This window comes from Schistosoma haematobium, chromosome ZW (genome assembly GCF_000699445.3).
Source record: "Schistosoma haematobium chromosome ZW, whole genome shotgun sequence".
Lineage (NCBI taxonomy): Eukaryota > Metazoa > Platyhelminthes > Trematoda > Strigeidida > Schistosomatidae > Schistosoma > Schistosoma haematobium.
This window is the reverse complement of record NC_067195.1, coordinates 26,879,649-26,907,561: the sequence shown is the minus strand read 5'-3', so window position 1 is coordinate 26,907,561 and position 27,913 is coordinate 26,879,649. Positions and strand designations below refer to the sequence as shown.

General features: G+C 38.0%; 2 protein-coding genes across 2 annotated transcripts in view; one reads left to right on the top strand and one right to left on the bottom strand.

Annotated features, from left to right (window-relative positions):
- MS3_00003146 (uncharacterized protein) overlaps positions 1-24,131 on the top strand; it is a 31,063-nt gene extending 6,932 nt beyond the window's left edge. The window contains exons 2-8 of the mRNA XM_051210864.1: positions 211-815; positions 861-1,079; positions 9,631-9,919; positions 14,776-15,067; positions 20,200-20,281; positions 21,853-22,150; positions 23,991-24,131. Coding sequence (XP_051070880.1) covers positions 693-815; positions 861-1,079; positions 9,631-9,919; positions 14,776-15,067; positions 20,200-20,281; positions 21,853-22,150; positions 23,991-24,067 — 1,380 coding nt within the window. The 5' untranslated portion in view covers positions 211-692 and the 3' untranslated portion in view covers positions 24,068-24,131. The remainder of the gene's footprint in view (positions 1-210; positions 816-860; positions 1,080-9,630; positions 9,920-14,775; positions 15,068-20,199; positions 20,282-21,852; positions 22,151-23,990) is intronic.
- Positions 1-27,913, bottom strand: part of WEE1_2 (Mitosis inhibitor protein kinase wee1) — a gene marked incomplete at both ends in the record, with an annotated part of 47,770 nt that overhangs the window by 5,068 nt on the left and 14,789 nt on the right. Inside the window, one exon of the mRNA XM_051210863.1 lies at positions 4,815-26,204. Within this exon, the coding sequence (XP_051070879.1) occupies positions 7,073-8,179 (1,107 nt within the window). The remainder of the gene's footprint in view (positions 1-4,814; positions 26,205-27,913) is intronic.

Sequence of the window (27,913 nt, the reverse complement as noted above, 5' to 3'; positions counted from 1 at the left end):
ATAAGTGTAAATTCTCAAACACAGTGTACATTAAAGAAATCAGCCGTTAAACCCCATATTGATTTAAAGCAGTTTTCGTTCATTTGTTATTCAGTGTGTTGAAATTAATTCAGTGTGCTTTTTGTTCTTATGACATTTGTCCAGTTTGACAAACTAAATAAATCGTGTTCACTTACTGATTTGTTGAGTCACTTATTTATTTCCTTCTAGGTCTCCATACGATTTTTTACAATTGCCAGCAATACGTATATCTACTCTAGACCACAACTTGTCAACTTCCGAATGTCATTACTGAAGTAGTTCTGAACAACTTTTTTGGTGTTTGTATCCTGCTTGTTATCATATTTTTATTTCAGACTGCATCTCTGACCACAAGATCACATACTTAACTTGCTGAACAAATACCTATGAACTACACCTTTGTTTTCTTGTGCTATCGTTCATCATTGAGGTAAGAGCACCCTCAGACTACAAGTGCCACATCACTGATGACTTTAATACACTGAGAAAAATCAAGCATATTTTATTTGCTCTGGACAGCAATAAAGGGCTAGAGTTTACTTCAGTATTTATGTGAAAAAAGGCTATAAATATCCTATAGTAGTTACTACAATTATCATTTCTTTAATAAATACAGAAGTTTAACAAATTTCTTAACGAGTAATCCGAATACGTTAATTTTCGATCGTAAAATGTCAGCTTCTGAAGCATGCAAAAAGTCTCTTGTTACCTTGGAGTCACACCTTAGAGACGAACATACTAATTCAGAAACTTTGAAATTTTCTGCTAACAGCGTACTTACAGTTGATGGAAAGGTGAGAAATATTGTCTCAATAGATCTAAATTCACTCAAACTTTAGAAACCAAGTCCACTAGAGGAAGTCGAAATTTTGGATACCATAGCTACGTACATAATGCTGAAAAACGAAGAGGATGTGAAGTATCGTTTGTTCTTCGAAGTCTTTCCTGCTGATAAGGATATTAGCACTGACTGTTTGTACTTCCTGATAAAATTATCATCGTTAGCTATTTGTCTTGGGCTATCCCCAGTACTCGAAATTGTTTCTTTGTGGCTAAAGGTTAGCGAAATTTCAATTTTTGAATGTTGTGAAGATATATTTTTATGGATTTACTCACAAACTTTGTAACTCTTTAGCAGCTCGAATACACAAATTAGTATTGTTTTATAACATACTGATGTTGTTTGGTAGAGTTAATGTCCAGAAACAATGTTTGTGTAGCTGTTTTATCTTATTAGGATCTTGTATTGAAATTCGAAAATATTATTTTCAGAGGCACTTTCCATTGCGTAACTTCTCACCAAAATTTTCTCATCGAATCTAAGGTTTTTAAATAAATTAAAATTGACGTGCTAATGTAGTACTTAGACCTATTAACTACTTCCCATTTCACGAAAGTTGGTCCAATCAAGTCAGTCAGCCAGCTACAACGTAGGACCAGGCACATATGTGCATCGGTACAGGTTGCCATACCGCATCAACACAACAAGATGAACACCGGATTCATAGCAGTGGTTAGGTCAAAGGTGGTAATATATAAGAGAAAGATTGCCTATAGAGATATAGTACGAGAAGAAAAAATCGGTTCGTAGAAAGAAAGATATGAAGTGATTTTAATCTCTTAGTTTAAGGGAAGACAAAGAGTGTATACACCGACGCCATTGTGATCGATTCTAAACCATGTCACCAAGAATCTCCAACCATTGGTTACGAAAGTCACGCGGACCCCAACCAAGTAATCTGCATCTACCAACATGGCTCAGACTAGAAGTCCGTGACTTCAAGCACTGATGCCACGTTTTAGTTTGGTCGCCCCTAACTTTCTTCCAACCATCTCCAACACTGGTTAGCATTGCACGTCGTGGTAGTCGGTGTTCAGGCATACGTAACACGTGGCCCAACCATCTCAGTCGATGAAGATTCATAACCTCATCAACTGATTTACCATCATTCACTAATACCCTGCGTCTAACCTCACTATTAATTACCCGATGATCCCAGCAGATGCCAGCAATATTTCTAAGGCATGTGGTCAAATATTAATAGCTTACGAGTGTCTTCTACTCTTAATGGCCATGTTTCGCTGCGGTAAAGTAAGACAGAATGGACTGCCGCGCAGTACACTCGACCTTTTATTGATAAACGGATATATCGCCTTCGCCATAGGTGACGTAAGTTGGCAAAGGCCAAACGAGCTTTTCGAATCCGTGCTGAGATTTCGTCCGATACCAGCCCATTAGGGTTGATCAGACTTCCAAGATAAGTGAAGTTGTCAACGCGTTCGACTACTTCACTCCCTATCCTTAGTTTAGGTATTGACGTAGACCAGTCCTGAAGCAATAACTTGCATTTAGAGGGAGAGAAGCGCATTCCAAACATTCTGGCATTGTTGCTTAGTGCTACCAAAAGACTCTGCATTTTGTCAGCGTCTTCACCAAACAGGACTATGTCATCTACGTATTCTAAGTCGATAAGTGGACCTCCTGGAAGGAGATTAATACCCGAGAACTCAGTCGACGAGAATGTTATTTCCATCAGTAGATCTATGATGAAGTTAAACAAAAATGGAGAAAGTGGACAGCCTTGACGGACACCACTTGAGGTTGCAAAAGTAGATGACAGTTCGCCATAAGCTCTGACTCGACTAGTCGTGTTCGAGTAAAGAGCCCTCACAAGGTTTATGTACTTCTGAGGTATGCCTTTCAATGACAGACACTGCCACAGAATCTCGCGGTCTACGGAGTCAAATGCTGCTTTTAAGTCAAGAAAGAGCACCATTGTCGGACGCCGATAAGTATGCCTGTGTTCTAGAATCCATCGAATGGTGAATATGTGGTCGATGCAGCCACGACCAGGTCTGAAGCCAGCTTGATTCTCTCGTGTTTGCAGTTCACGAGTCTTAGTTAGGCGTCTGATAATTATTGAGGCTAGTATTTTAGATATTATATTAGTTAAACTAATCCCTCTATGGTTATCACAGGATGATTTTATCCCTCTCTTATATATTGGGACGATAAGTGATTGTGATCAGTCAGATGGAATAACGTCTAACTCCCAGATCTTAGCTAAAATATTGGTCAACCTAATCGCTAAAATTGGACCACCATCCTTAAAGGCCTCTGGAGCCAGTCCATCTGGACCAGCTGCCCTTCCTCGCTTCAGATTAACTATAGCCTTTTGAACTTCTGCTAGAGTTGGGGGACCTACTTCAATGTTCCATTCACACTGTCTGGGAATGGAGGGTAGTTGTAGAGTAGCTGAAGGCCAGTTGAACTGTTCTCTGAAATGTTCCGCCCATCGTTCTAAACGTCTGGACTGAGAGCAGATGAGGGTGTCGTCTTTTTCCGAAATAGTCTGACTTACACTTGACTTATTAATTCCAGTTTCTTTTATTAGTCTGTAGAGCTGTCTTGTGTTTCCTATAGTCGCCGCCTTTTCCATCTCGTTTGCTTTCGTTGCCTACCACTGCTCACGGTCGTTCCTTAGACTTTTGGTTAACCTAGATCTGATTTGTTTTCGCTCTTCATCGTGTTCAGAGCCTGATGGGATGAGTTTACGAGAATCCATCAGTGCGATAGACCTTGAGGAAATCCATTGGTTCTTTGTGACCCTGTGGTTTAAATCACTGATAGATGTCACTGCTGTTTCCACAGCTGTTTGTATAGCTTTCAAGCAACATCTGGGTCAGCCTCGTTTTCAGAACTACCTAATCGTGACCTCAGTTGTTCCTGGAACCTACTTTTGGTTTTCTCGCTACTCAGTTCGGTTTTAATGGGTCTTTTACTGTGGCTTTTTGCGTCCAGTGAGGCGCAAGCAGATGCGTGCCCGTATTAGAGCGTGGTCGGAGTCCAAGCAGGTACTCCAGAATGAGCGACAATCTTCTACCGCCCCTCTCCAACGGTGACTGATGGCAACATAGTCTATTTGAGTCCATCGTTGGTTTGGTGTAGGGGTCGCCATGTTAGACGATGTCTCTCCTTATGCTTAAAATTTTTGTTTGCTAAAAACAAACGATTGTCTGAGCACAGTTGCATCAGACGGTTACCATTATCTGTTCGCTATGCCGGAATGCTAAAATATCCACCTAAATATCTTTCTGTTTGGTTTAAGCTACCTACACGGGCATTAAAGTCACCTGCTACGAGTACTATGTCTGAACGTTTAGCTTTCAGAAGAAGTTCAGAAAGCTTTCTGTAAAATTCATCTTTCACATCATCTGAGCTGCAGTCGGTGGGAGCGTAGGCAGAAACGACAAAAAGGCAACGACGTGTGTCCCTATCCTTCCGAGTTCTTACGGAGCCGTTTAACCGAACAGCACATAAACGATTGTTAACGGGGATCCACTCTGACAGTGCTTGTTCCGCCCTCATGCTTAGTGCTATGCCTACTCCTGCCAATCTACGAGAGCTGGCCGTCGGGTCACCAGATACACGGAGGGTGTATCTCGTTGGCTCTCCATTTTGCCGAGGTGAGGTCAAGTGAAAGACCACACTGGGATCGTGTATGCGTGTTTCAGAGACACAGTATACATCAATTGTACGAGATTCAAGGGTTCTAGCCAGGGAAGCCTGTTGACCGATTTGACACAGGGTGCGTACGTTGAGCGAGGTTTCAGTAGACCTGGGACAGTGTTTTGCGCACTGGAATCGTTGGCTATGGTGACACTTGAGGAGGAAGAAAAAGAGGAAATTTAGAGTTGAAAGTTGATTTAGGGGAAATAATAAGAATTGAAGAGGGAGGTTGATTATGAATACAGTGGTCTTGAGTGCTGTTTAGAGGTATGAGGGCGGTTATCACTTCCCGGTTGGCGATACCGTGGGAGGGTCCTTCTAGAGGTACCTGAAAAAGAAATTGGATTAGAGGTTGTCTCAGTGACCTGAGAGCGTGACCGCAGTGCCCAAGGGACAACTGCTTGAGGCCGATCGCGCACGGCCTTTTCGTGGGAGGTTTTTGACGTGTTAGCTCCGTTCTTCAAAGGGCCTTACCGCCGGAGACGGAAATTCGTGAGGTAAGGTGAGGTGTGCATTTTTAGGGTGGACCTTTTCTAACCCCACCCCTTCTTGTGGGAAGGCAGCATCGCTGTGATGCTGGTTGTCTGAAGGAAACACCTTACTGCTATCATACCTCTGTACAGTCAGCAGTACGACTTCGCCTTCGGACCTTGGGTTTGTTGCTTTTAGTTTTACCGCTCTTCAACCGACTTGTCTGACATGGTAGGACCTTGAGGAACGGTTGTTCCAGCCAGTATAGCTCGGTTGCTTCATCACGATAGGCAAGCCCGACTACCACGTCAAGGTAGCAACAACGGTCGGGGGTCCAATCAGGGCATCTAAGTGAAACATTACGAGTCATAATCATCAAGGTTAGTATCACTTCACTCAGCTGTAGAATCGGTATATTCCTAAAAGTAACAACTCGTTCGTCTGGTTTCTTAGAGGTTGATTTTCCACACACAACTTGAAGTATCCTGATACCATAGTTCTGTTTGGTGGTAAGAATAAAGCGAAGGGTGTTACAAATGCCTTGGATAGAAAATGTCTGAGATGCTTTACTCTTCATTTAAGAATAAAACGTTGCTTCAGGACTGGTCTGATTCTTGGCTGGGCAATAGGACGTAAAGTAATTCGACCCTTACCAATTCTAGGAGTTTTATCAAGCCTAAATTGTTCATGGCTGACCCAGTAGCAGTACAAACAAAAACCGTTAAATCCAAAAATAGATTTCCATATTTTGACCGACAGGATCAGAATAAAATGGGTATCAATGTTAGTTATACTAAACATTAAAACTATCTTTTAAAATAGATGGATGACTTCATGAACTAAGAAGTAGGAACCATGAATCATGTCTGCAAAGGATAAATCATCATTGATAGTGTTATTTTTATTCAGTATGCTCACCTTATAACGATAAACTGCATTTTCCCAAACTAGACATTCCTGCTTTGTTCCTGTAAGTCCTTGCCACTCTGTAAAACATATGTCCGTTTTTAAACGTTATCTGATGCGGCTTTTTCAGATTTATACACCTTTACTAATTGTCACCATTATTGTATCAGTCAGTCCATGAAGTCACTGACAATTGAACTGACTTATCCTAACATATTGAATCTTTTTTCTGCTACCATTGAAATAACTACTTCTACGAACTTGGTGTTTATCTTGTTGTGTTAATGAGGTATGGCAACTTGGACCGATGTATAGATGTGCCTGGTCCTACTTTGTAACTGACTGACTGACCTTTCTTATAGGTACAGACTACCTGGTTGGGGTCTGTGTGATTATCGTAACCAGTGGTTAGAGACTGAATGACAGGACTCAAAATCGCTTGCAATCTCGCACCTCCATTCAATCTTTGTCTTCCCCTAACTCCTGAAATTCGAACCTCATAAGCCTTTTTGTTTTTATTTCGCTAATTTATTTTTTTTCGACTTGTATATTCGATGCCTGACCTTTCCCATTACCATTGACGCTATTACTACCTCTTCTATTCTGGTATTTGACCTGACAACATCTGTCTGTGCTAACGGGGTTTGGCAACTTGAACCCATGTACATGCACACAAGTTGTACGCTTTGACTGACTGACCCATTGGGAAGTGAGCTACAGTCGCCTGGTATCGCATTGCGACCATTATGTTTAGTCAGAATCTTCCTCTAGCTCTTCGAGTTTATCTTCATACTTAAGAATAATTTATCTATTATGGCTATATTGTTAAACATGTGTTTATGTGTTATTTACTTATTTGAACACATAAATATTGGTACACGGGGGGGGGACTGGATACATATGCAGCACACAATAATAATCGGAATGGGAAGAGATAATGTAGGGTGCGTATAAAACGAGAAAAAAAGAACAATAACGACCACAACTTAGTGTATAGTAGTGCAATAATAATAATGGGGGAAACAGAAAGATACAAACAGAAAGAATTCTTTCAGTTAAAGTTACGGTCACTTTTTATGAAGAAAGTAAAAGAAGGTTACAGCAGGATCACCACTGGCTTCTGTTCTGAGCCAGGCCTGATAACGTATCAAACCATTGTGTTGCTCAATCTCTAGGACCCCAACTAGGGAGTCGTGAAGGACCAACAGAAGCCAGTCCTGTACAGCTTTCTTTCGTACCACGACACCGTATCATACACTGACCACCTCTTCGTTTGTTCCAACCAGTCCCAGAGTCGGCAAATAATGCACGACATGGAATTCTCTGGGACGACATTCGGAGAACATGTCCAAGCCACCGAAGTCGGTGTTTCAAGATGCTAACACCAATTGAATTATCATCTCTGTGCCCGAACACACGATGCCGAACCTCTCCATTACTGACATGGTGTTGCCACTGGATGTCAGAAATCCTTCGGAGACAGCGATGATCGAACACAGAGAGTCTTCTAACGCCCTCAACTTGGAGAGACCAGGTTTCACAAGCATAGAGCAAAACTGCTCTCACCGACGCGTTGTAGATCCGACCTTTCACAGCCAGACTAACATCACGGAGGCGCCAATAGTGGCCCAGATTGGCATAAGCCGCTCTGGCTTTCACTATACGTGGATTGATCTCATCACTCATGCCACCACCAACAATTGTGCAGCTACCCAGATACACGAACTTCTCGACTACGTCTATCTGCTCACCATCCAGGGTGAGTACAGGATTGGAATCCTGCCAGTCTTGTAGAAGTACTTTGCACTCCGAAGGTGCAAAGCACATACCATACTTACGGACACTGATTGCCAACTGATTAAAGGCGGATTGCATGTCTTGGGCATTATCGCACAGTAAGACAATATCATCCGCATACTCAAGGTCGAGAAGTCTTTCTCCAGGCAACAGATCCACACCGCCATTACTTACATCCATCAGAGCTGTTTCCAGAATGTCATCGATAGCAAAGTTGAAGAGGAATAGTGAGATTGGGCAACTCTGCCTAACCCCACTGCTCGAATGGAACAATGGAGAGAGGTGGTTGTATGCCCTCACTCTGCCTGAGGTGTTTGTATATAGGGCTTTTAGGATGGTAATAAACTTCTCAGGCACACCCTTCTTCAATAGACAATCCCAGAGAACAGTCCTGTCCAACGAATCGAAGGCAGCCCTGATGTCAATAAACACTACGATTGTTGGCCTTTGAAAAGTATGGCGATGTTCTAACATTTGGCGGAGGGTGAAGATATGATCAATACATCCTCGACCAGAACGAAACCCAGCCTGCTTCTCGCGAGTTCATTTTTCTCGGGTTTTGAACAATCTACGAAGTATGATAGAAACCAATTGTTTGGACTCAATCGAAAGTAGACTTATCCCCCGATTGTTGTTACAATAACAATATAAACCCTTTTTAAAGATAAGAACAACTATCGACTGATTCCATGATGTTGAAACACTCTCTAACTCCCAAACATTTGTAAACAACGTCGTCAATTCCTTAGTCAGAAAGTCACCACCATCTTTAAAAAGAGCCGGAGGTAAGTCATCTGGGCCCGGAGATTTGTAGCGCTTCAAAAGTTGAAGTTCCTTGTGAACGTCCGCCTCATTTGGTGGATCAATCGTCACAGGCCATGGAGTGTAGGACAGTCTGATCGATGTTGCCGGGACAGCAGATCGTTTGGACTGCTCCTCAGAAAACTCTGCCCATCGTCCGAGATGTCGATAGATGTTAGTGAATGGCATCCCGTTATCTTCACAGATCGTTCCTCTCACACCAGACTTCTTGCTGCCAGTGACTGGTGAGTTGAGAGGACTTCCGGCAGTTACCAGATGCAGCTGCTGCTTCCAACACATTGGTACGCTCCGATCATCAGGCTTCTCGGTCCTTACGTAAGCTTTACCCAATTTCGTTAAGTAAAAGTCTTCGTTTGTGGTCAAACTCACGATCACTCGGAGTAGATCGACGGGCTCCAATGAGTTGTAAGGAGCCTGTAGAAACCAAGTGCTTATAAGCGGGACGTTCCGCGAAACCGCAAGCAAATGTACTCTCAACTTTCATGGCGCCATGCAAATGCAGCCAATGCTCATCTATACTCTTCGGTAAGATGGTATCTGGCCTTGAACCCAGCTCGGTTTGATATTTAGTTGCACCAGAAGCTGCAACCAATTTACTGACATCGATCTATTCGGGATGATGAGTTTGTTGACCAATGCAACGTAAGGTGAGATTAGTGCAAACAAGGGCATGTTCAGAGTCCAGATAGGCACTCCAAAAGGAGCGGCAGTCTTGTACACAACCACGTCAACGGTAGCTGATCGCGATGTGATCAATCTGAGTCCAGGTTTTAGATGCAGAGGGAGGACGCCAGGTGGCACAACGGCTATGACTGTGTCGGAAGTTAGTGCTAGCCAGAATCAGGTTGTGGTCTGTGCACAGTTGCAGTAGAAGGTCCACGTTATTTGACCTGCGACCAACCTTTCCAGTTATAGGAATTGATTTTGCTGCGTATGGTTTGCGTATACCTAAAAAGTCAAGTTAGTAGTTTAAATGAATTTTTTATCATTTAATCGATTATACAAGAATTTAAATCTGTTCCATAGTTCGTCTTTGTTTTTTTTCCAATTTGACCAACATTTCTAATACTCAAAGATGAGTAATACATTTTTTTTATTATAAGGTCCGAGTTTGCCAACTTTATGCTTCCTCAGCACTACAGTCAGCTAATTATTTACCTTACATTTCGTATGAAATTATTGAGGAGTTTGTTACAGCGCTTACATCCGATATGCTCAGTATACAGGCATCTCCATTAACTTCGAATCCAACATTGTCGAAAAACGATATTATCCAGAGTGGAGATCCAAACAAAGACAACCCATTATACACTATCCCATCAGTATCACCTGTATTCGCAGACGCATTTTTGTCTGGAGTTACTTTGGTTTATGGGTTCTATCCTTCCCTAAGTAAGTAAGCTTTTAAAGTTAAGTTTACTGTTTTCTCTTTATATTGTTAATAAACTTAGTTTCTTGAAGTATACTGCCTACATGAGAGTAATTCTCTAGATAATACCTTTATTTTTCATAACGTTCGGTTTCTCATATTGTTGATTTGTGAAGACTTATTTAGCTTTGTCACTGATACGTCCAAGCTAGGGTTGTTATGCAGTATACCTCCTAGTGGCTATTGTTCATGATGGTACAAAGACTGTTGCGTAGGATTATTTTCAACGTAATTAGTCAACACATATAAGCGAACAATTGTTTTCAATTAGATCGTCATCAGGCTTTACTCTAATATACATGAATATTTATACGAAAATTTTAAACCAATCAAGGCAATATGGGTCAATAATCAAAATGAAATAGAATTAGTCTCTACACATAATAGGTAAAAGTACAAGTTGATAGTAGGAAGACAGGTGAACTGATAATAGTGAGAATAATAAAATACTATAACAAAACTCTTATCAATAGTTAAACGTTGGAAATAGAAGGTCAAACAAACATGGGTAAATAGACTAGGAATAGTAATCACAAAACATTAAAATCATTACGTAATGAGATGTGTGTAAATAATTAGATAGTGAAGAATACAATGAGGCGGAAAATTACAAACAAATAATGGATGTGGAAATAAGGTTAACGATAACACAAATAGAATAAAATAAATAATGATAATAATAAAATTTTAAAAGATTGTTAGTTAAGTTATAACTGGCCATGGAAGAGATAGGGGGGTTACGTATTTCTTCTGTACACATAAATTGGGGTTATATGTACGAATTCCAATGGCTTCAGCTATATGTAGAAGGCGGGAAAGAACTCCGTCGGGAAATGATGGAGGTATACGATAGATAACTTGAAGTGATTTCGATTTATCTAAGAGTTTTGTTATAGTATTTTATTATTCTCACTATTATCAGTTCACCTGTCTTCCTACTATCAACTTGTACTTTTACCTATTATGTGTAGAGACTAATTCTATTTCATTTTGATTATTGACCCATATTGCCTTGATTGGTTTAAAATTTTCGTATAAATATTCATGTATATTAGAGTAAAGCCTGATGACGATCTAATTGAAAACAATTGTTAGCTTAAATGTGTTGTTCTAATTTTCACAATGGGAATCTTTAATATTCTAAAATCGCGTGGGAACCCTGTTGTAATTAGTCAAGTTTAATATAATTTTTCGTGTGCCTAGTTAGAATTTACCGTAAACTCATAAAAAGGAACACGTTAAAATATGGTTGAAATAAAAACCAGGAAAAGTTGTTTTTCTAAATGTAATAAATGGCTTTATCGCACTTTTTAACTATCAGATAGTGATGTGGTAGTTCATTGAAGCTAAATAATGGTGAAATTTCAGAATAATTTGTTAATTATTATGAAATATGGGAAAGTTCTTTTGAATACCCTCAGGAACAAAGATTTTCTCAGACATAACTCTTGATGTATTAGCCAAATATGCATCATTAGGTTCTGGAATTTAAAAGGAAGGCCGACTGTGATAATACTCTTTCATCTAATTGCAACATTCGACTTCGTCAGTCGGGACATCATTTAGCAGTTTCTGTCCCTGCATAGTGTACTAGAAGTGTGCATAAGATTACTGGGGGCTACTACTTGTATATCAGTGCTCGAGTTCTACTTACTTACTCCTGTTACTACTCTTGGAGGAGCATAGGCCTCCCACCAGCATTCTCCATCGAGCTCTGTCCTGATCAATCCTTTCCAGTTGCTATTCACTCCTCTAATGTCTGCTTCCAATTCTCGACGTAATGTGTACTTCAATCTTACACGTTTCCGTTTCCGTTCAGGATCCCAAGTTGGGGCTTTTTCGTGATGCAGTTCGATGGTCCACTTAATGTATGTCCTATCCACATACAACATCTTTTCCTGATTTCCCCTTCAGTTGGAAGTTGGTTTGTTCTTTCACACAGTAAACTGTTGCTGATGGCATCCAACCAATGCACATTGAGTGTCTTGCGTAAACAATTGTTTATAAATACTTGTACATTTTTAATGATGTTTGTAGTAGTTCTCCAAGTTCCAGCTCGTACAGTAGAACTGTCTTGACGTTCGTCTTGAGGATTCTCACTTTGATATTGGTTGACAGTTGTTTCGAGTTCTAAGTGTTCCTCAATTGTAGGAATGCGGCTCTTGCTTTGCCAATCCTTGCCTTTACGTCTGCATTCGATCCTCCTTGTTCATCGATGATGCTTCTCAGGTACGTGGAAGTTCTCACCTCTTCCAGAGTTTCTCCATCAAGTGTGATTGTTTTGTTGTACTCCGTGTTGTATTTCAGGATCTTGCTTTTTCCCTTATGTATGTTGAGGCCTAGTGATGCAGAGACTGCTGCTACACTAGTTGTTTTCATCTATATTTGTTCTTGTATATGGAATAAAAGAGCTAGGTCATCTGCGAAGTTCAAATCATCCAGTTGCATCCAAGCTGTCCATTTTGTTCCGCGCATCCCCTCAGATGTCGAGGTCTTCATAACCCAGTCAACCACCAGAAGAAAAAGAAAAGTGAGCAGCCTTGTCTGACTCCGGTCCTCACCGTCCTCCATGCACCACTTTGCACTGTAGTCAATCGTATGAATTCCGGGTGATATTGTCGATCTTTTCGAGTACACCATAGTGTCGATGAAGTTTCCATAATGTTCTCCTATCCACTCTGTCAAATGCTTTCTCATAGTCAAGGAAGTTGGTGTATAGTGACGAGTTTCATTCATTTGATTGTTCAACGATGATCCGTAGGTACCGCTTTGATGTCTGGTGGATCCAGTTTGGCTGATCTATTCAAGAGTTCTTCAAAGTGCTCTACCCATCTGCTCTTTTGTTCTTGAATCTCAATGGTCGGAATGCCTTTGTCCTTGACTAGTCTCTCTGGTTTACTATATTTCCCTGCCAGTTTCTTCGTTGCATCATATAGCTGTCTCATATTTCCCTCTCTTGCAGCTTTTTCCACTGTCGCTGATAGATATTCCACGTATTTCCGCTTGTCGACCTTAATGCTCCTCTTCACTTCCTTATTTGCTTCTATGTATTCAGTTCGTGCCTTGACTTTCTCTGTTCTTGTTCGACTGTTGTTAATTGCTGTCTTCTTCTTCCTCTTTTTTGAATCTTGCTCAAGGCTTCGGTAGAAATCCATTCCTTATGATGATGCTTCTTGCGGCTCAGAACCTCCCATCACGTTGAAGTTAGTGCTTCTTTGATCTTTTTCCAGTTGTCCTCCATAGTAGTTTCTCGTTCTTTCAATAGATCTTGTAAGGCTTGGAGCCTGTTGTTGAGAGTTATCTTGAATTCGTTGAGATTGTCAGTATGTCGAAGGAACGCTGTTTCTCCAGTCATCCATTGCTTCTTTAGCTTCAGTTCCATATTGGCAACTACCACGTGGTGATCTGAAGTTATCCCAGTTTCTCTCCTGGTTCTCAAATCTTCCATTGACCTTCTGAACTTTTTTACTGATGCAAATATAATCGATCTGGTTCTGTGTAGTATGATCCGGTGAGACTCATGTAGCTTTGTGTATGCGTTTGTGGGCGCAGATTGTGCCGCCTATAACCATTTTGTTAAATGCACATGGATTTGTAAATCTCACAACGTTCTCGTTTCTCTCTCTCTCTCCCAGTCCATGTCGCCCCATGATATCTTCATATCCGGTGTTGTCCATTCCGATTTTGGCTTTCAAGTCTATCATCAGGATTGTCAGATCTTTTTCTGGGTACTTCTCTACGATCGACTGCAGCATCTCATAAATCTGATCTTTATCGTCGTCGTTGCTATCATTGGTGGGTGCATAGCATTAGGTAACACTCTTAGTAATTGCCTCCTTTGTTATGAAGAATTTGCTGATGATTCTGGATCCATGAGATTCCCATCTAACAAGTGTTTTTCGTGATTCTTTGGACAGCATTAGAGCAACTCTTTGTGTGTGCGAAGCATTCATTTCTTCATGACCAGAGTATAACAGCACCTCTACCGAGGCTAATTTTTTCTATTCAGCTTTTTTCCAATGGGTTTCAATTAATATGAGCACCGCTAAGTTGTGTCTCATTCAGACAGCTGTTTGACTGTCCTCCCGGTCTACCACATTGTCTGAACATTTCATGTACCTATATTAATTGTTGCTCTGGTTGTTAGAAAGGACGTTAGCTTGGTGACTTCCGAAGAATATCGACTTTCACCATGAGGCGTCATAATAATTCTAGACGAAAATCCCTCAACTACTAGAGCAGGGTTTAAATAGCTTAAATTGTTTTTTCTGGTTAGTGGTTTTAAAAAGTTTGTTTTCTACGTGATGTGGTTACTAATTCCATGCTCAACCCTCCCCTGTTATTCGGACTTGGTACCGGCAGTATACCTTGTAGAGCTATTTGCTGAGCCATGTCGTCGAATACACATGAATCAGGATATTTTTTGAAAATTATTAAAGAGTACACGTCAGTTTACAGGATTGTTCAGATAATAAATTTGAATTTATCTGGAATCATATGATTTCCAGGTAATTTTTAAGTGACCACTTAAGACAAATTTAATGGAAATATTTAAAGCCCCGAATGTAGTGGATGGTAAATATTTCTAAGGACAACGGTCTTACAGTAAAACATTAATAGTTGTTTGCAATCCAAAGTTAAATTAAATTCACGAAGCATAAACTTCTCATTGACATATAAACTGATAGCATATACAAAAGTACCAGTCATGTGACATAAATGAATAATTAGTGTATTTTGCTATGGAAATTAAAACATATTTGCCTTAAAAGGTACGTGAAAAAGTTTGAACACTATCACTCAAAATGTTTCGCTTTAGAATCATCCGTTTGCAATTTTCCTGTAACGCACGAAGCAACCAAAATTCCTCCTCCGCAGATTATTTTATGTATCTCCAACTGGTTAAGACTTTCGAGGATTTCGAAGCAGCATCAACCTGGAACTAATCCACTCAGCAGCTGGACCAGTATAGATTGGCCAAGTGCAGCTAGACGTTATAAGTTTCTCAACCATCCCCGCTTTTCTGTTGATCAGATTTTGATGTTTCAACCACCTCCCCCACTTTGCCTAATATGGTGGACTATTTTTGAACCACTAAGACATATAATGCGGTAATTTATTATTATATTTATTTATTTTTATTTCCATGCCTTCTCGATTTTACCTTTTGTAGTGTACTGCAACATTTTTATCAAAATTGTGCTTCTTTTGTTTCCCATTAAGATACATAATCTTATCCTCTGAAATCTTGTAACTAACAACTAGATAAATTAACTCACTTTTCGAGATCCGCTCTAAGTGTTTGGTCTAGTAATGCTATCCGATCGCCCAAACCGAAAAAGGTGGAGCGGTGTTCAAATCTAGGGCCTAGTGGCTGAAAGTTGTACCCCTCAACCAAACACTATTCCACCGCTTCCCAACCAATAACTACAGTGAATCTTTAAAAAGGATACCAAACCAACTATATTTTCGTTCTGAATCAGCTATGGCTTCAGATGGTTCTTTTGAATAACAGGTAAATAAAGGCTCACAACAAATTTCACTTCGATTGCATCGTAATTATTAGATACTAGATTTTAGTGAGTTGGTTACAATCGTCCACAAATGCGTAGCTAGTGGGTCATACGAGGTAGTGTTCATGAGTTTCTCCCATGATCTTTTTGAACAGCTTTTACATATGCTTTAACTTTCAGAAAGCTTTCTTATACCCAAATGGTCTAAAATTTGTCCGTTCTTACCTCAGAGACGAAATATCGGGCACTATTATAATCATTTAAGAGAAATTAGATGATACCACCGTCTTGTGTAGAAAGTACCAACTTGAGTCTAATTTTAATAAGTATGAATAGATTTGAATTCAAATAGTCTACTTTGATCGTTAACAGTCTTACTTTGACACCTCTCCCAAAACATTCGAATGAATATGATATTTGTTACCGACATGTATGTAACTTGTGATTGTACTTTATCCGCACTATTCCATTTTACTAAACTTTTCATATAGCGGATAGTTCAAAATGTTCTTCACCTTCTCTGCGGTATACTACGATAATACAATAGTACGATAATAAGATTAGTGACCGAGGGTATACTACCGCTAGACTAGATACCCGATAAATACGCTATGCATGGACTAGATCATGTTATATCAGATGCACAATTTACGACCATGAGTAGAGAAGCCGTTTAAAACTAGATAATACTTTATTCAAAACAGTTACTAGCAGTCATACTCAGTGGGTCCGGAGTAGAAATCAATGGGAGGAAAGAAAATCACAAATTTAATATTCGGTAGGCTAATTTCCTGTTTGTCCATGCTCAATGACCACTCACATTTTACTCTCACTACCACGTCGAAAATATTCACTTGTTTTGCTGCTAATGTCTTCAGAGGTTCTCCACATGTCGTATGTAGCTATTTCAATTCGTGAAATTGCAGGCTTCTGGCATCTTTCAGTCACCAGAACCTTGTCAAATTCTTAGTTCGTTTGAATGCTTTTCTAGAATTGGTTTTTTATTTATTAGGTAGTGTAGGAGACTCTCATCAGGGCTCCGTTTGGTCATTGTTTAACTTGTGTTCTGCTAATATTATATGGTAAGAATGGGAAGAATACCTTTTTCTATCAGGCAAGGAACGTCATATCTGGGGGATACCCAAGCAATAACACTCAAGATCTGAAAAATACTTTTCGCACCACCGGCTGAGATTCCTTCAAAAATATTTCATCGAAAAACACAGTATTTTTATTACCTGTTAACTTAATTTCTACTTTGATATCTTTTGTCTTTACGATATAACTTTTATAAGATTTGATCTCCTTCACTAGCTCGTAAACTAAAAGGTTGAAAGGAGAAAAGATGGATTGCAAAGAAAAAGAACTCTGGTGCAGTTCTAAGTTTGAATTTACCGGAAAGTTGAGAATCCTATCATCTGATTGTAATATATACTCGTGAACTTTAATCTTGTAAACATTTTTCAAGAATGGGGAAACTACTCGAAAAGTATACCGTAATGAAATGGTAGAATTGTGAAATCCGCCAAGCCGTTTGTGCCATAAACTAATCTTCAGTATGTGAGGAAGTGATGGGACGTGTCCTATTTCTTTGATTTTTAAGGCAGAATTTTACAGATTGATTTACGGAAATTAATGTTATGAAATGTTTCAGGTTGCTTAATTCACTGTAATGTGAGAACACAACGACATTCATAACTTGTTTGTGCAGCGTATTAACGTTCTACATTGTGTAATAACTAACATCTTTATTGAGTAGATCTCTATGACCTTATTGCAGAAAATGTAGAAGGAAATTAAATTCATTGAAATAATAAAGGACTTGAATGATGATAAACATGTCAAGTTTAGAAGTTTATTTCCTTAAAACGATCGAAAAACTACCATTACTTCTTGTCACCCTTCGTGGAAAGACCATAATAATTCATGTCAGTTTAAGTACAATCATTTCAGAAATACTTTTTATGTTGTTATCTTACGTCATAGTGCAATGTTCATTGTCGAAGTTATTAAGTGTGTTGAATGTACGTTTCCAGACCATACTTCTAGCTCCGATTCCCAACTTTGGCTGCTATCTTAACGTAGTGGTTGGACGCACCTGTCGTAGCAACCAGATTAAACCTTGCTGGCTAGAACACTTGTTTTTTTTAGGTCTCTAGGGATTAAATCAACACACACTATCAGTTCGTGTTAATAGATGCCGGTTACATGATTGAATTTTGCAAAATAACCTTCTGGCCAGTAACTAGAGACTCTGTGACAAACACGAGCACGTGCTCTTACTAGACCCAGAAAAGCAACAAAAAAACCCACTCAGATTTCGAATTAATAATGTAAAAGACAGTTATATTTTACAGGAACAAGCAGAAAAGTAATAAGTTAGTTACGGAGGTGATGTCCGCCACAATATGGCTTAGGATGATATTTAGACTGTCATGAAGAGAGCAGGGATATATGCGAATGACTACTACTGAGAAATTAGGAAAAACAAGTAGATTTTAGCATCGTCTACATATATGATAGATGCTTGGAAACTTATCCCATTAGTCTGGGAACACGATCAGGAGCAAAGGGAACTTAAATGTAGACTGCCTTAAATTCCACGCTATGATCCTGAGCAGTTGTGGACAACGAAGGCAAATATGATGAAAGAGCTTATGGCAGTGAACAAAATTTCAAAACTATCTTAACACTCATCGTCTAATCTGTCAGGACCCAATTTGTTAGGAAGTTTCTTGTTAAGTTAGAATGCACAGATAACATAGTTCTGTTTGGTGAAGACGCTGAGAAAATTGAGTTTTCTGACCTCCTTTACCAACAGTTCAAACACGTTTGGGATGCATTTTTCTTCCGCTAAGGGCAAAATTATTTCAAGACTGATCCGCATCAACGCCTGAACTAATGGTTTGGAATGATGTAGTTGAACTCATCGGTCCCGATGTGTTGGTGTCTGACTAAATCTTGGCGAGAATTCAGAAAGCTCGGTTGACCTTTGCAAACTTGCGTCACTTGTGGAGTAGGCAGTCCGTCAGTCATCTAAAGGATGAATACAATGAGCGCTAGTTCGTTCCGTTCTGCTTTATGGCTGTGAAATGAGACCTTGAAATGTAAAGGGTATTATATTCGTATGTTACTAGTATTCGATCATAGATGTCTTCGAAGCATTTTAAGATTATCGAGGTTATGCGCACAGGAATTCGGTAAGGATTACAAATCGATTGACGAGGTGATGAATGTTTGTCGACTGAGGTAGTTAGGACATGTATTACGTATGCCCATTTTATGACTAAGTCTATGTGCGGCGATAATGGATTGGGTAGGAATAAATCTATGGGCTGTCAAACTAAGACAATGCATCAGTCCATGTAGACACTGACTACTGGCCTAAGCCACGTGGTTAAATCTAGACCAACTGTTTTGAGTCTGAGTGATTTCCGTAATTGATGGTTAGAGATTCTGAATAAAATGTTTTAAAATCGTTTGTAAAGGTACGGATGCATTCATCATTTGTCTTCTCTTGGATTTATTAGTTTCGAAATTCCTCATACATTTTTCTTTATTATTTAACAATTTTTGATTGCCTTCTCGAATGGTCTCTTGAATTCTTAATGTTAAAATTGCCACTATTACTACCTCTTCTGCTCTGGGACTTGCTCCGACAATTTAATCTTACTATGGTAATGATATCTAAAACCTATGTTCATATGTTCTAGGTTCTATAAAACTGACCGTCCACCTTCGGTTTTTTTTCGGACGACGTTTCTTGTTGACCGGCTTCGCTAATGATAGCTGAAAAACTAACAGACTATATTCTTATTTTACTGGAAGAGAGCCAAGTCATATGTATGAAGGAAGTCATAATACATCTTGGTTAACTGAATCTGGTGTACTTCGAGACACTGTTCACGTTTTTTTCTCTCATCATTCGTGTTCAACTAAAACACTTGTTAACTTTGCTGACGATCACGCTGTATGTATCTCAGTAGTTTTAGTGGTGCATCTTTTTACATTTTTGTATGGTTATGGGAAGTCTTAAAATAACTGGAAAGTACTATTCGACCGAATAAAAGCCACAAACTTTACTCAGATTTCTCATTTTATTATTCTCTGGCAGAACGTGGCTAAAGTTTTATTAGTGTTTATGTAAGCGAAGGAGAATACAGAAGCTCTGCAACATTATCTTGGGCGTAATTTGCGATGAAAGTAATATGAGAGTTGACCTAACCAGCAATCTTTGTTCATGAATATATGGACCTGTAGTTGTAAGGACTTTTATAACCATATGTAAATATTTCTCCAGTGGATTTTAAGTATGGAACCCTGTCGAAATATTTTATGCTGATTATTCCATACTGTACGAATTATGTATTGAATCAAACATTTTTTACTATTACAACGTATCATCCATAGATCACCACTTTAGTCATCACAACTCACTTAAAATTATCATCCATGTCAGAAATATTTTGGTGGGTTCGTATTGATTTTGTGATTTCGTTTTTGTTGTCTAGTCCGCTGGTGACTAGTTAGTTGACTGGAAATTTAAATGCACCTCAGAATTTAGTTTTAGGTTCCATGAAATAACCGACAAAACGTTTTGTTCCTTAATAATCTTTCAACATTGAAGTCCCCGTTATGTTGATATACCGGGACTGCTTCTGTGTATTTTGTGACGCTTTGACTCCACCTCCCTGTCATAATAACTATGAATCTATCCTATTCACTTTCAGTTACTCTTGCAAATCGAAACAAGATGACAGTGGCAAGTTGATATCCAGCTGTATTTCAGAACTACATTATGAACTTCTGCAGGTATTTTTCCTACCTAGTAGTTTATTCACCAAATTAAAATCAAATTTTTTTCTAGTTATACATTATAACTGGTTATATGTTGCTATTTAATGTAGGACAGATAAAATGTGGCTAGCAGTGGAATCTAGGACGCGCGTTTTGTCTTATTTAGGAATTCTTAGCCGAATATACCTGCATCTTAGATTTAGTGTCCAGTCCTTAATTCAAATCGAGTACCGTTGCCATTTATCTGTTAGTTCGATTTCATAAGGTTTTCAAACTGATAAAATGAACAAGACTTATATAATGTGAAATAATATCTGGTACTTATTATATCAACATTGCATTGGTTATGGTCTTTAGTGAGCTATTCAAAACGTGAAAAATGCAATATTCCCAGGAATTCCTTTTTTTAAACCACCATTTCAGAATATTTAAGTAGCTCGTATATAATTGAACCTGTTCCCACGAAACTTAATTTTCGGCTCTCAAGGACAACAAGACCTTTTGTAAACAACGCGTCTCACACTGTATCATCGTATTATGAAGGATGTTTTCTGTAATTTGATTATATGAAATTTTAAATTGTCATAACCGTTGGATGAACCCAATGGTATTGTGTGGTAGTGATGGCTACTCGCGATACTGTATAATTGACTTAGGCCCCCTGAATGATTAGAAATCAAAGGCAAAACCACTAGCCAAATGACTGATTCTTCATGTATTAAATAACATGCTTTTACACAAGATATGAATACAATATAACCATGGTTAAATATCATAGGCAATTGGAGAAATGAGCTTGTAGGTCACTCGTCCTTCAATCAATTATTACTTGATTGTTAGAACTAGTCTGTGGATACCGTATCGCATCGTTAATTAATGAAACTTAACTGACGAGGCGTTCGTTTAGATAGTTTCAGGACGGTAATGCAGATCGTTGTTGTAGGCCTTTTGTGTTTGTGCATCAGGTTTCCTGAATGGCTTAGCTAAAGAAAGTAGTTAAAAAAACCTTTTCTTATGACACATGAGGCTCTTTGTTTAGTCCATCAATATCTTGTTCTAGTTGCACTTGGATCATTCACTTCTTATGAACAATTTTGGGAATATATATATATATATATATATATATATACTCTTGGAACTCAGTTCAAAGTATTTTGTGATCTTCCAAATAACATCGATAACTTGTTATCTTATTTGGTGATTCGTAGTATGTCCTTTTTATTAAACTATCATGTTTTTTTGCTAAATATGTCATCAGTTTCTCAACGTATAGGGATACGTTTAGTGTTTAAAAAAATTCTCCTGACGTTCTTATTACTCAAATACGACTACAACTTCGTATAATTAGGTGGTTTCTTCTAAATTGTGCAGATTCATCCGAGTTAATAGGCTTTCAAACCTTCAATTTGCTGTTCATGAAATTCATTCGTTTTAGATTTCAATAATTCTCACAATAGTAGTATCGCTTATGAATGTATTGTATTTGCTGGTCAACTCTTTTTCATATTTATTTGATTAGTTGTACATCAAAGTTAAATTATTCTCTTGTCATAAAATAATATTTAATTTCACTACATACTCATAAGTGTTTGTCAGAACCTGCCAGTCTTGCTTCCCACCGTCATGGCAGTGGAGTTCCCGGACAGTCTGGATTTTCAACTTGGCTTCTTACATGTTCGCGAAAGATGGAGTATACAAAAGAATTTTACTATATGGAATCAATGATTACTCAAGTTCATGAACAGTGTAACTTGATTAGTTCGCTACCGAAACATGAATCGTCAGGGGATAAACAAATTGATTTTTTAGAACTAATGATCATTCGATTAGCAGAATTTATGCAAATTTGTTGGGTTAGTGGACGGATACGCAATTTAAGTTCAGGTAATTTTTTAAACATTTTAAATAATATTAGTTTTATAATCTCTTCTCACTAAAACGAGCTTTTCTCGTTTTGTATTATTTGTTTGAAACTTCCGATTGATGTTTAGGACTGCAATTGATCAGTCTCTTATTGATATATGTACGGATTGCCTCAATATTTACCTGAATTCACAAGCATTATAGACGGAAATAAGATGGTGACTGGCAATGGAATCTAGGACTCACGTTTCGTCCTATTTGGGACTTGTCCCGGAGTGAACATCAACTCTGGAATGCGGATATATTTAACTTACGAGTCCCAAATAGGACGAAACACGCGTCCTGGATTCCATGGCTAAACACCGTCCATCTTTGCTTATAGAACTTATTTCGGTTATCGATCTAGAGATATCTGTTTAAAGTGTTAATCTTGATTAAACTTGATAACGAGAAAAATTGCGTTCACCGTATTGTTATATTATATTATACTTTTATCATACATAGTAGATAATTACGAAGACATTTACTATCTGCAACTTTTACATAACTGATTATGTTTCGTTGTACTGACTAAAAGTTAATGATTAGGAAAAGTGGGCCAACTAGATTTGGCTTGGTTGCAAATATCTAGCTGAGCTTTAAGTGAGAAAACGTAACTATTCAAACAATTGCATAAATAAATCCTATAATAAATCATACGTATCGTTTATGCTTAACATATGCTAGAAAAAACATACTAATCAATAAAACCTGCGTAACGTGTATTTATTTGCTTACTAGTTCAAAAATTTTCATGTGAACGTATTTTCGATTGATTGCTGATCAGAGTGTCGTCCATCCGCATCTTAATTTTTTAATCATACTAGTCATTAAGGCCTGCATATCAACGATGACTAAATGATACGGTCATAGACTGTTTTCTTGTAGAAAACATCGCATGCTACATATGTACTTTCATATAGAAACGCCTAGTTAGCGCTTACAAGTAGAAGTTGCTTACTCCAGATAGTGTCAAAGAATCGTCACTCTCATGTTGCTTGTCTGTGATACATTCACAAATAATATTTATGAAATACAAATTGAAAAGGTACCAACAACATACTGTGTCACTAAAAGTACTTTTTAATTCTATACATAGACTAGAATGCATGTTTGCACAAAATTCCAATCACAAACCTACGCCTTTCTCTGAAAAATTCACCTTTTAAAATCATCTCACGTTATTCGAAGATACAATCTAAATTTCATGTGTGATGGATTCTGACCAGTATTGGCTGCCATATGTGGATCCTTCGCTGATTGTCTCGACGCAGTTGGTGTCTTATGCAATAAGTGGAATTTGATTAGGCGGGAAGAAACGCGCGTCTTTGATTCCATTGTTGGCCACATTCCATCTATTCTGTGGATTTTAAATTTTAGGAATTTCATATTACCAAGTTTTAGGATTTAATCAAACTAAGGAATTCAAGTCTTTTTCTTCCAGTCATTGCTTATATTTGTCTTTTTATTATGCACATACGATTTCACGAGAATGATGTCTTGTTCCTTTGATTCAAAAGACTGTATCTATTGTTTAGACCTTTATCTTTGCAAGTTTTTTTATCTTCGTTAAAAAGACGAACTAGTTTTTTTTCATACTGACAGATCGAAACGTTTTCCCTGCTAGGTTTTGATAGTAAGCCATAACGATAGAATGTGACCTAGTTACATAGTTGTGGAGAAAATCTTTAGGCTTTCAGGGATGTCATTAACTTTCACTATCTAACCTGTATGTATGCTAATTTTATGTTGATTGTGCAGCTTTTGTAAACTAGTTTATCGTATCCGCATGATGTATTTCTAATTTCTTCTTATGTTTTAGATGAGTTTTACAAACTTCTTGCTCCATTAGGATGTCATAGTTGGATTGATCTTATTCTTACACGTTTCAAAAGATAATTACGTCTCCCTGTTAAGTGTGTACATCCCATGTATTAAAAAAGAAATGGAAATTGTATTAAAAGTTCTTCATTTTTTCAGTCTTCTGCACGGGATTTCTGCTTCCATTGACACCAGTTAGAAACTTATCTAACCTAAAGTTTATTGCATGAAATTTCAGTCGATTGAGAGTTAAAACTCATTGTATATTGAATTGAATTTCAGCACTGGTCACTATGAAATTTGTGGGCAACTAGATAACACTTTTCTATCATTATACATAATTATCCCGAGTGAGTTTCATACTAAAGACGTATAGTGAAACTGTCATTAGTTGAGAACAGATCGAGGGGGACCAACCTATAAGACATATCCACAATTGATTGACCACTATGAAGTGATAAATGCCAAGTTGGTTTAGTCTTTTGCTGCTGATCGGATTCTATCGATTAAGTTACAATACGACCATTAGTTTGAACATGTCGACTTCGCATGTACTATGCTGAGATATTAAGTGGTTAAGGGTATTCGGGAGGAAACCCAAAGGGATCACCAGTCCCCTCAAGATTGGAGGTAATAACTAGTGCCTACTAGCACGAAACGGAGATCCTGGATTTCTTTCTAAGTACCTCAAATCACCAGTCATTTCAATACAGGACACGCAATGTGTGGTCACTCAAACTAATGACTGTATTGCAACTTTATCGATAAAATCTTATCAGTACTGAAAAATTAGATTAACCTGATATTGGTCACTGTGCAGTGATCAGTCAACTGATGAACTGTACTTGTAATTTGAACACTTGTTTTATACCATGTGCCCGAGTCAATACTTTAGGGGTAACTTATACCTAGCATGTTCGCAGGATTTCTCTAACCGCTTTCTGTAAGTTCTAAAACTTTCCGACGAAGTAACGTCTATCTTCGTATCTAGGTTAGTTTGGTATAATATGGTTGCAAGAGTGAGTGCCACTAAGAGGTTTACACTAACTTGTTCTAGACATTTGTTAGTTAAACCCAAAGTGATTTTGTCACAATTCATAGTCATACATGGTTTGCACAGCATCACATATGAAAGTCAATGCACCAGTCTTTGTCCAGCAAAGTATGCCAGAGACGTCAGATGGGTAGTGATACTAACCAAAATTAGTTATAAACTGCGTAATACTTCCTAAGATTGTCCATTTCATTTGACCAGTAGTCACCCGACACCCTCTGATCCTAGAAATGATTTCTCTATGGGCAAGCACCCAAACTGATAATTGAAGTCTTCAGAATCACAATCTGTATGGTTGAAATATTCTCCAATCTGGCTTTCACCTCCCCATCGCCTGGACGGATAATGGTAGTTATCAAGGCTATCTCGAGTCCCTGACCTTTCCTATGGTACTTCTATTTTCAGCTTTGGCGAACCCTAAGTTTGGATATAAAGCTGTGCTTCCATCCCCTCACATTACACCGATTGTGGTCATTGTATTTTGGATTATTCGACCTTATTTGTTCATTTTTGTGTTTTCCATTTCGAGCTCTCTACTGCATCTGATTCCCATTTTCTACTAATCAATCATTAATTTCATCTTATTGAGACGTTTGGTATGTTAAATATGATAACTACACATTTGTGTAAAATCCTACTTGATGATCTGTCAGTCGGTTTCGACGGTCAGATAAATGTTACACTCTAGCATTGTGAGGGCAATGCAGTCAAGTTATTGCAGTAGATAGGGCTTCCCTGAATGATCGTTTTAGCTTGCTACGTCAACTGGGCTTACATATATAGAAGATATTACATTCAACATTTTTGGTAAACATTGGAATAAGACGAGTCTATTAATAAGTAAGTACTTCATATTTTGTGTTACAATAAAACATATCGAATACTCTCACCCTAATTTTCAACATTTCGAACGCGTACTGAGTAAAAATGAACGTGAAAATGATTTCTGCTTCGACTTGTCGAAACCACATGCATTGTGCAACACGTAATGGATTAAATATTTTTGCTCAAAGTAGGATCTTAAATACGTCGAATTTTCGGATGTTTTTCATGAACTGTTGCCAATCATGATTACCTCTCATTAACTGTCGTGTGATTTTCATCCGCTCTTTCGCCCTCCGTTTTTGTTCTTTCGCCTCACGATTTTTTCTCTTCAGCCACCTGATTAGAGAAAAAAGTCCTTGGTGTTATTTTAAATTAAATTGGATTCTATAATTTAATCTCGTGCAATAATGTGGATTCCTATAAATAAATGGTATATTTGTAATATCCCAATGAATAGAAAAATTAGATTTTCTGACGTTTTGTGGCTTAGTGTAAGTCACTTCTTCAGAGAATAAAGAACCAAATTAAAATTAATCCAAGTTTAAATAGTACAACGGAACAATAAACTTGGATTAATTTGATTATTTGTTCTCTGAAGAAGTGTCCTACACTAAGCCACGAAACGTCAGAAAATCTCATTTTTCTATTCATTGGGATATTACAAATATACTATTTATTTATAACAATCTCCCTAATGCTCTATTTATTCGAAATTATCAAACCAAACCTTGGTAATGATACCTAATGTGGATTTCTATTTAAAACTGGTCTCATCACCTTGAATGTATGGTTCTTGAAACTAAATAGAAGGTTCGCCAATTCAATGAAATTGTGCTATAAGTGAAATCCTTGAAATATTGTTCAACTCTATGATAAAAATCCCACACTACAAAATATCACTCTAAGTTGGTGTGATTATGAATTAGCAATATCTCAATTGGTTCGCTGAATGCATTATCTTTGTGTGTAAGCCACAGCCGTGGTGTTACACTACTTCATTGTTTTTTAACCTAAAACGGAAACGTTTTTAAATACTGAGATCGGATTTGAAGTCTACATTTATATGAAGCGAAAAGGCATTTCAGCTGTTTTCTAGAAGTTTATGTACAAACATCTTTTTGTGTAAACTTTTGTTCAACTGAACAGATATCACAATAAAACGCGCACTCCTTATAGGGTTACTTTGTAGAGCCATTACTTTCCTTTGAACTACACATGAGGTTGTAAAATGAATATAGTTCCTTTACAGTGTGAATTAGGAAGGTACCCTAACCTTTCGTCCCGTTCGATATAATATTCTGAGATTTGTCAGAGTTCACACGTTCAATCAAGCACACAAATGTTTATGATAAGCTGTTCTTTAGAATTAAAAAGTAAAATTATACCCCCTCATTGTCGAAGTGTGATAACGGTTTACGGAAACAATTAAACTATCTAAACAAAATTCTATGTAGCTTTCGTTGAGCTGCTGCCTAGTGGTTAAGGCAGTCACCTTTCAGTCCGTCTCGAACACCCTTGCCTATTCCGGTTTTTGCACGGGGGGCAGTATCATTGGTTCTCGCAGTTGAAATGTAACTCATAGTAGAGTACTTGGTGAATGAGTTAACGTACTATAGCTTTGTATTATTTTTATATTGAGTATCTTTTAATTGAAATTGGAATATTTCAGTGAAATTCAGAGTATTTCCAAGGGTTAACCTTACCTTTAAAAACTTCCAGTAAAAAGGGGGTCATAATATGTAAATACTTCGCCTTCTTTAAGGCTTTAAACCCTTTAAATTTGCAGTCCAAATATGCCACTCAATATGAATTACAAGATAATCCAGAATATGCATTAGACCAATAAGTGGAAAGTGCTGTTTTCTATTTAGTTCGTTCTTTTTAAAATCCTTCACTGAATACCACACCAAACACTTGACTTTGTTTTAACTACTAATACTTATGGTAAATGTGATGTCACTTTGATAACACGCTGAACGAGATACGGTCTTCGTTTAAATGCACACTTTGTTGCTTCTTAATCTAACACGGTTCACTTTCTTCTG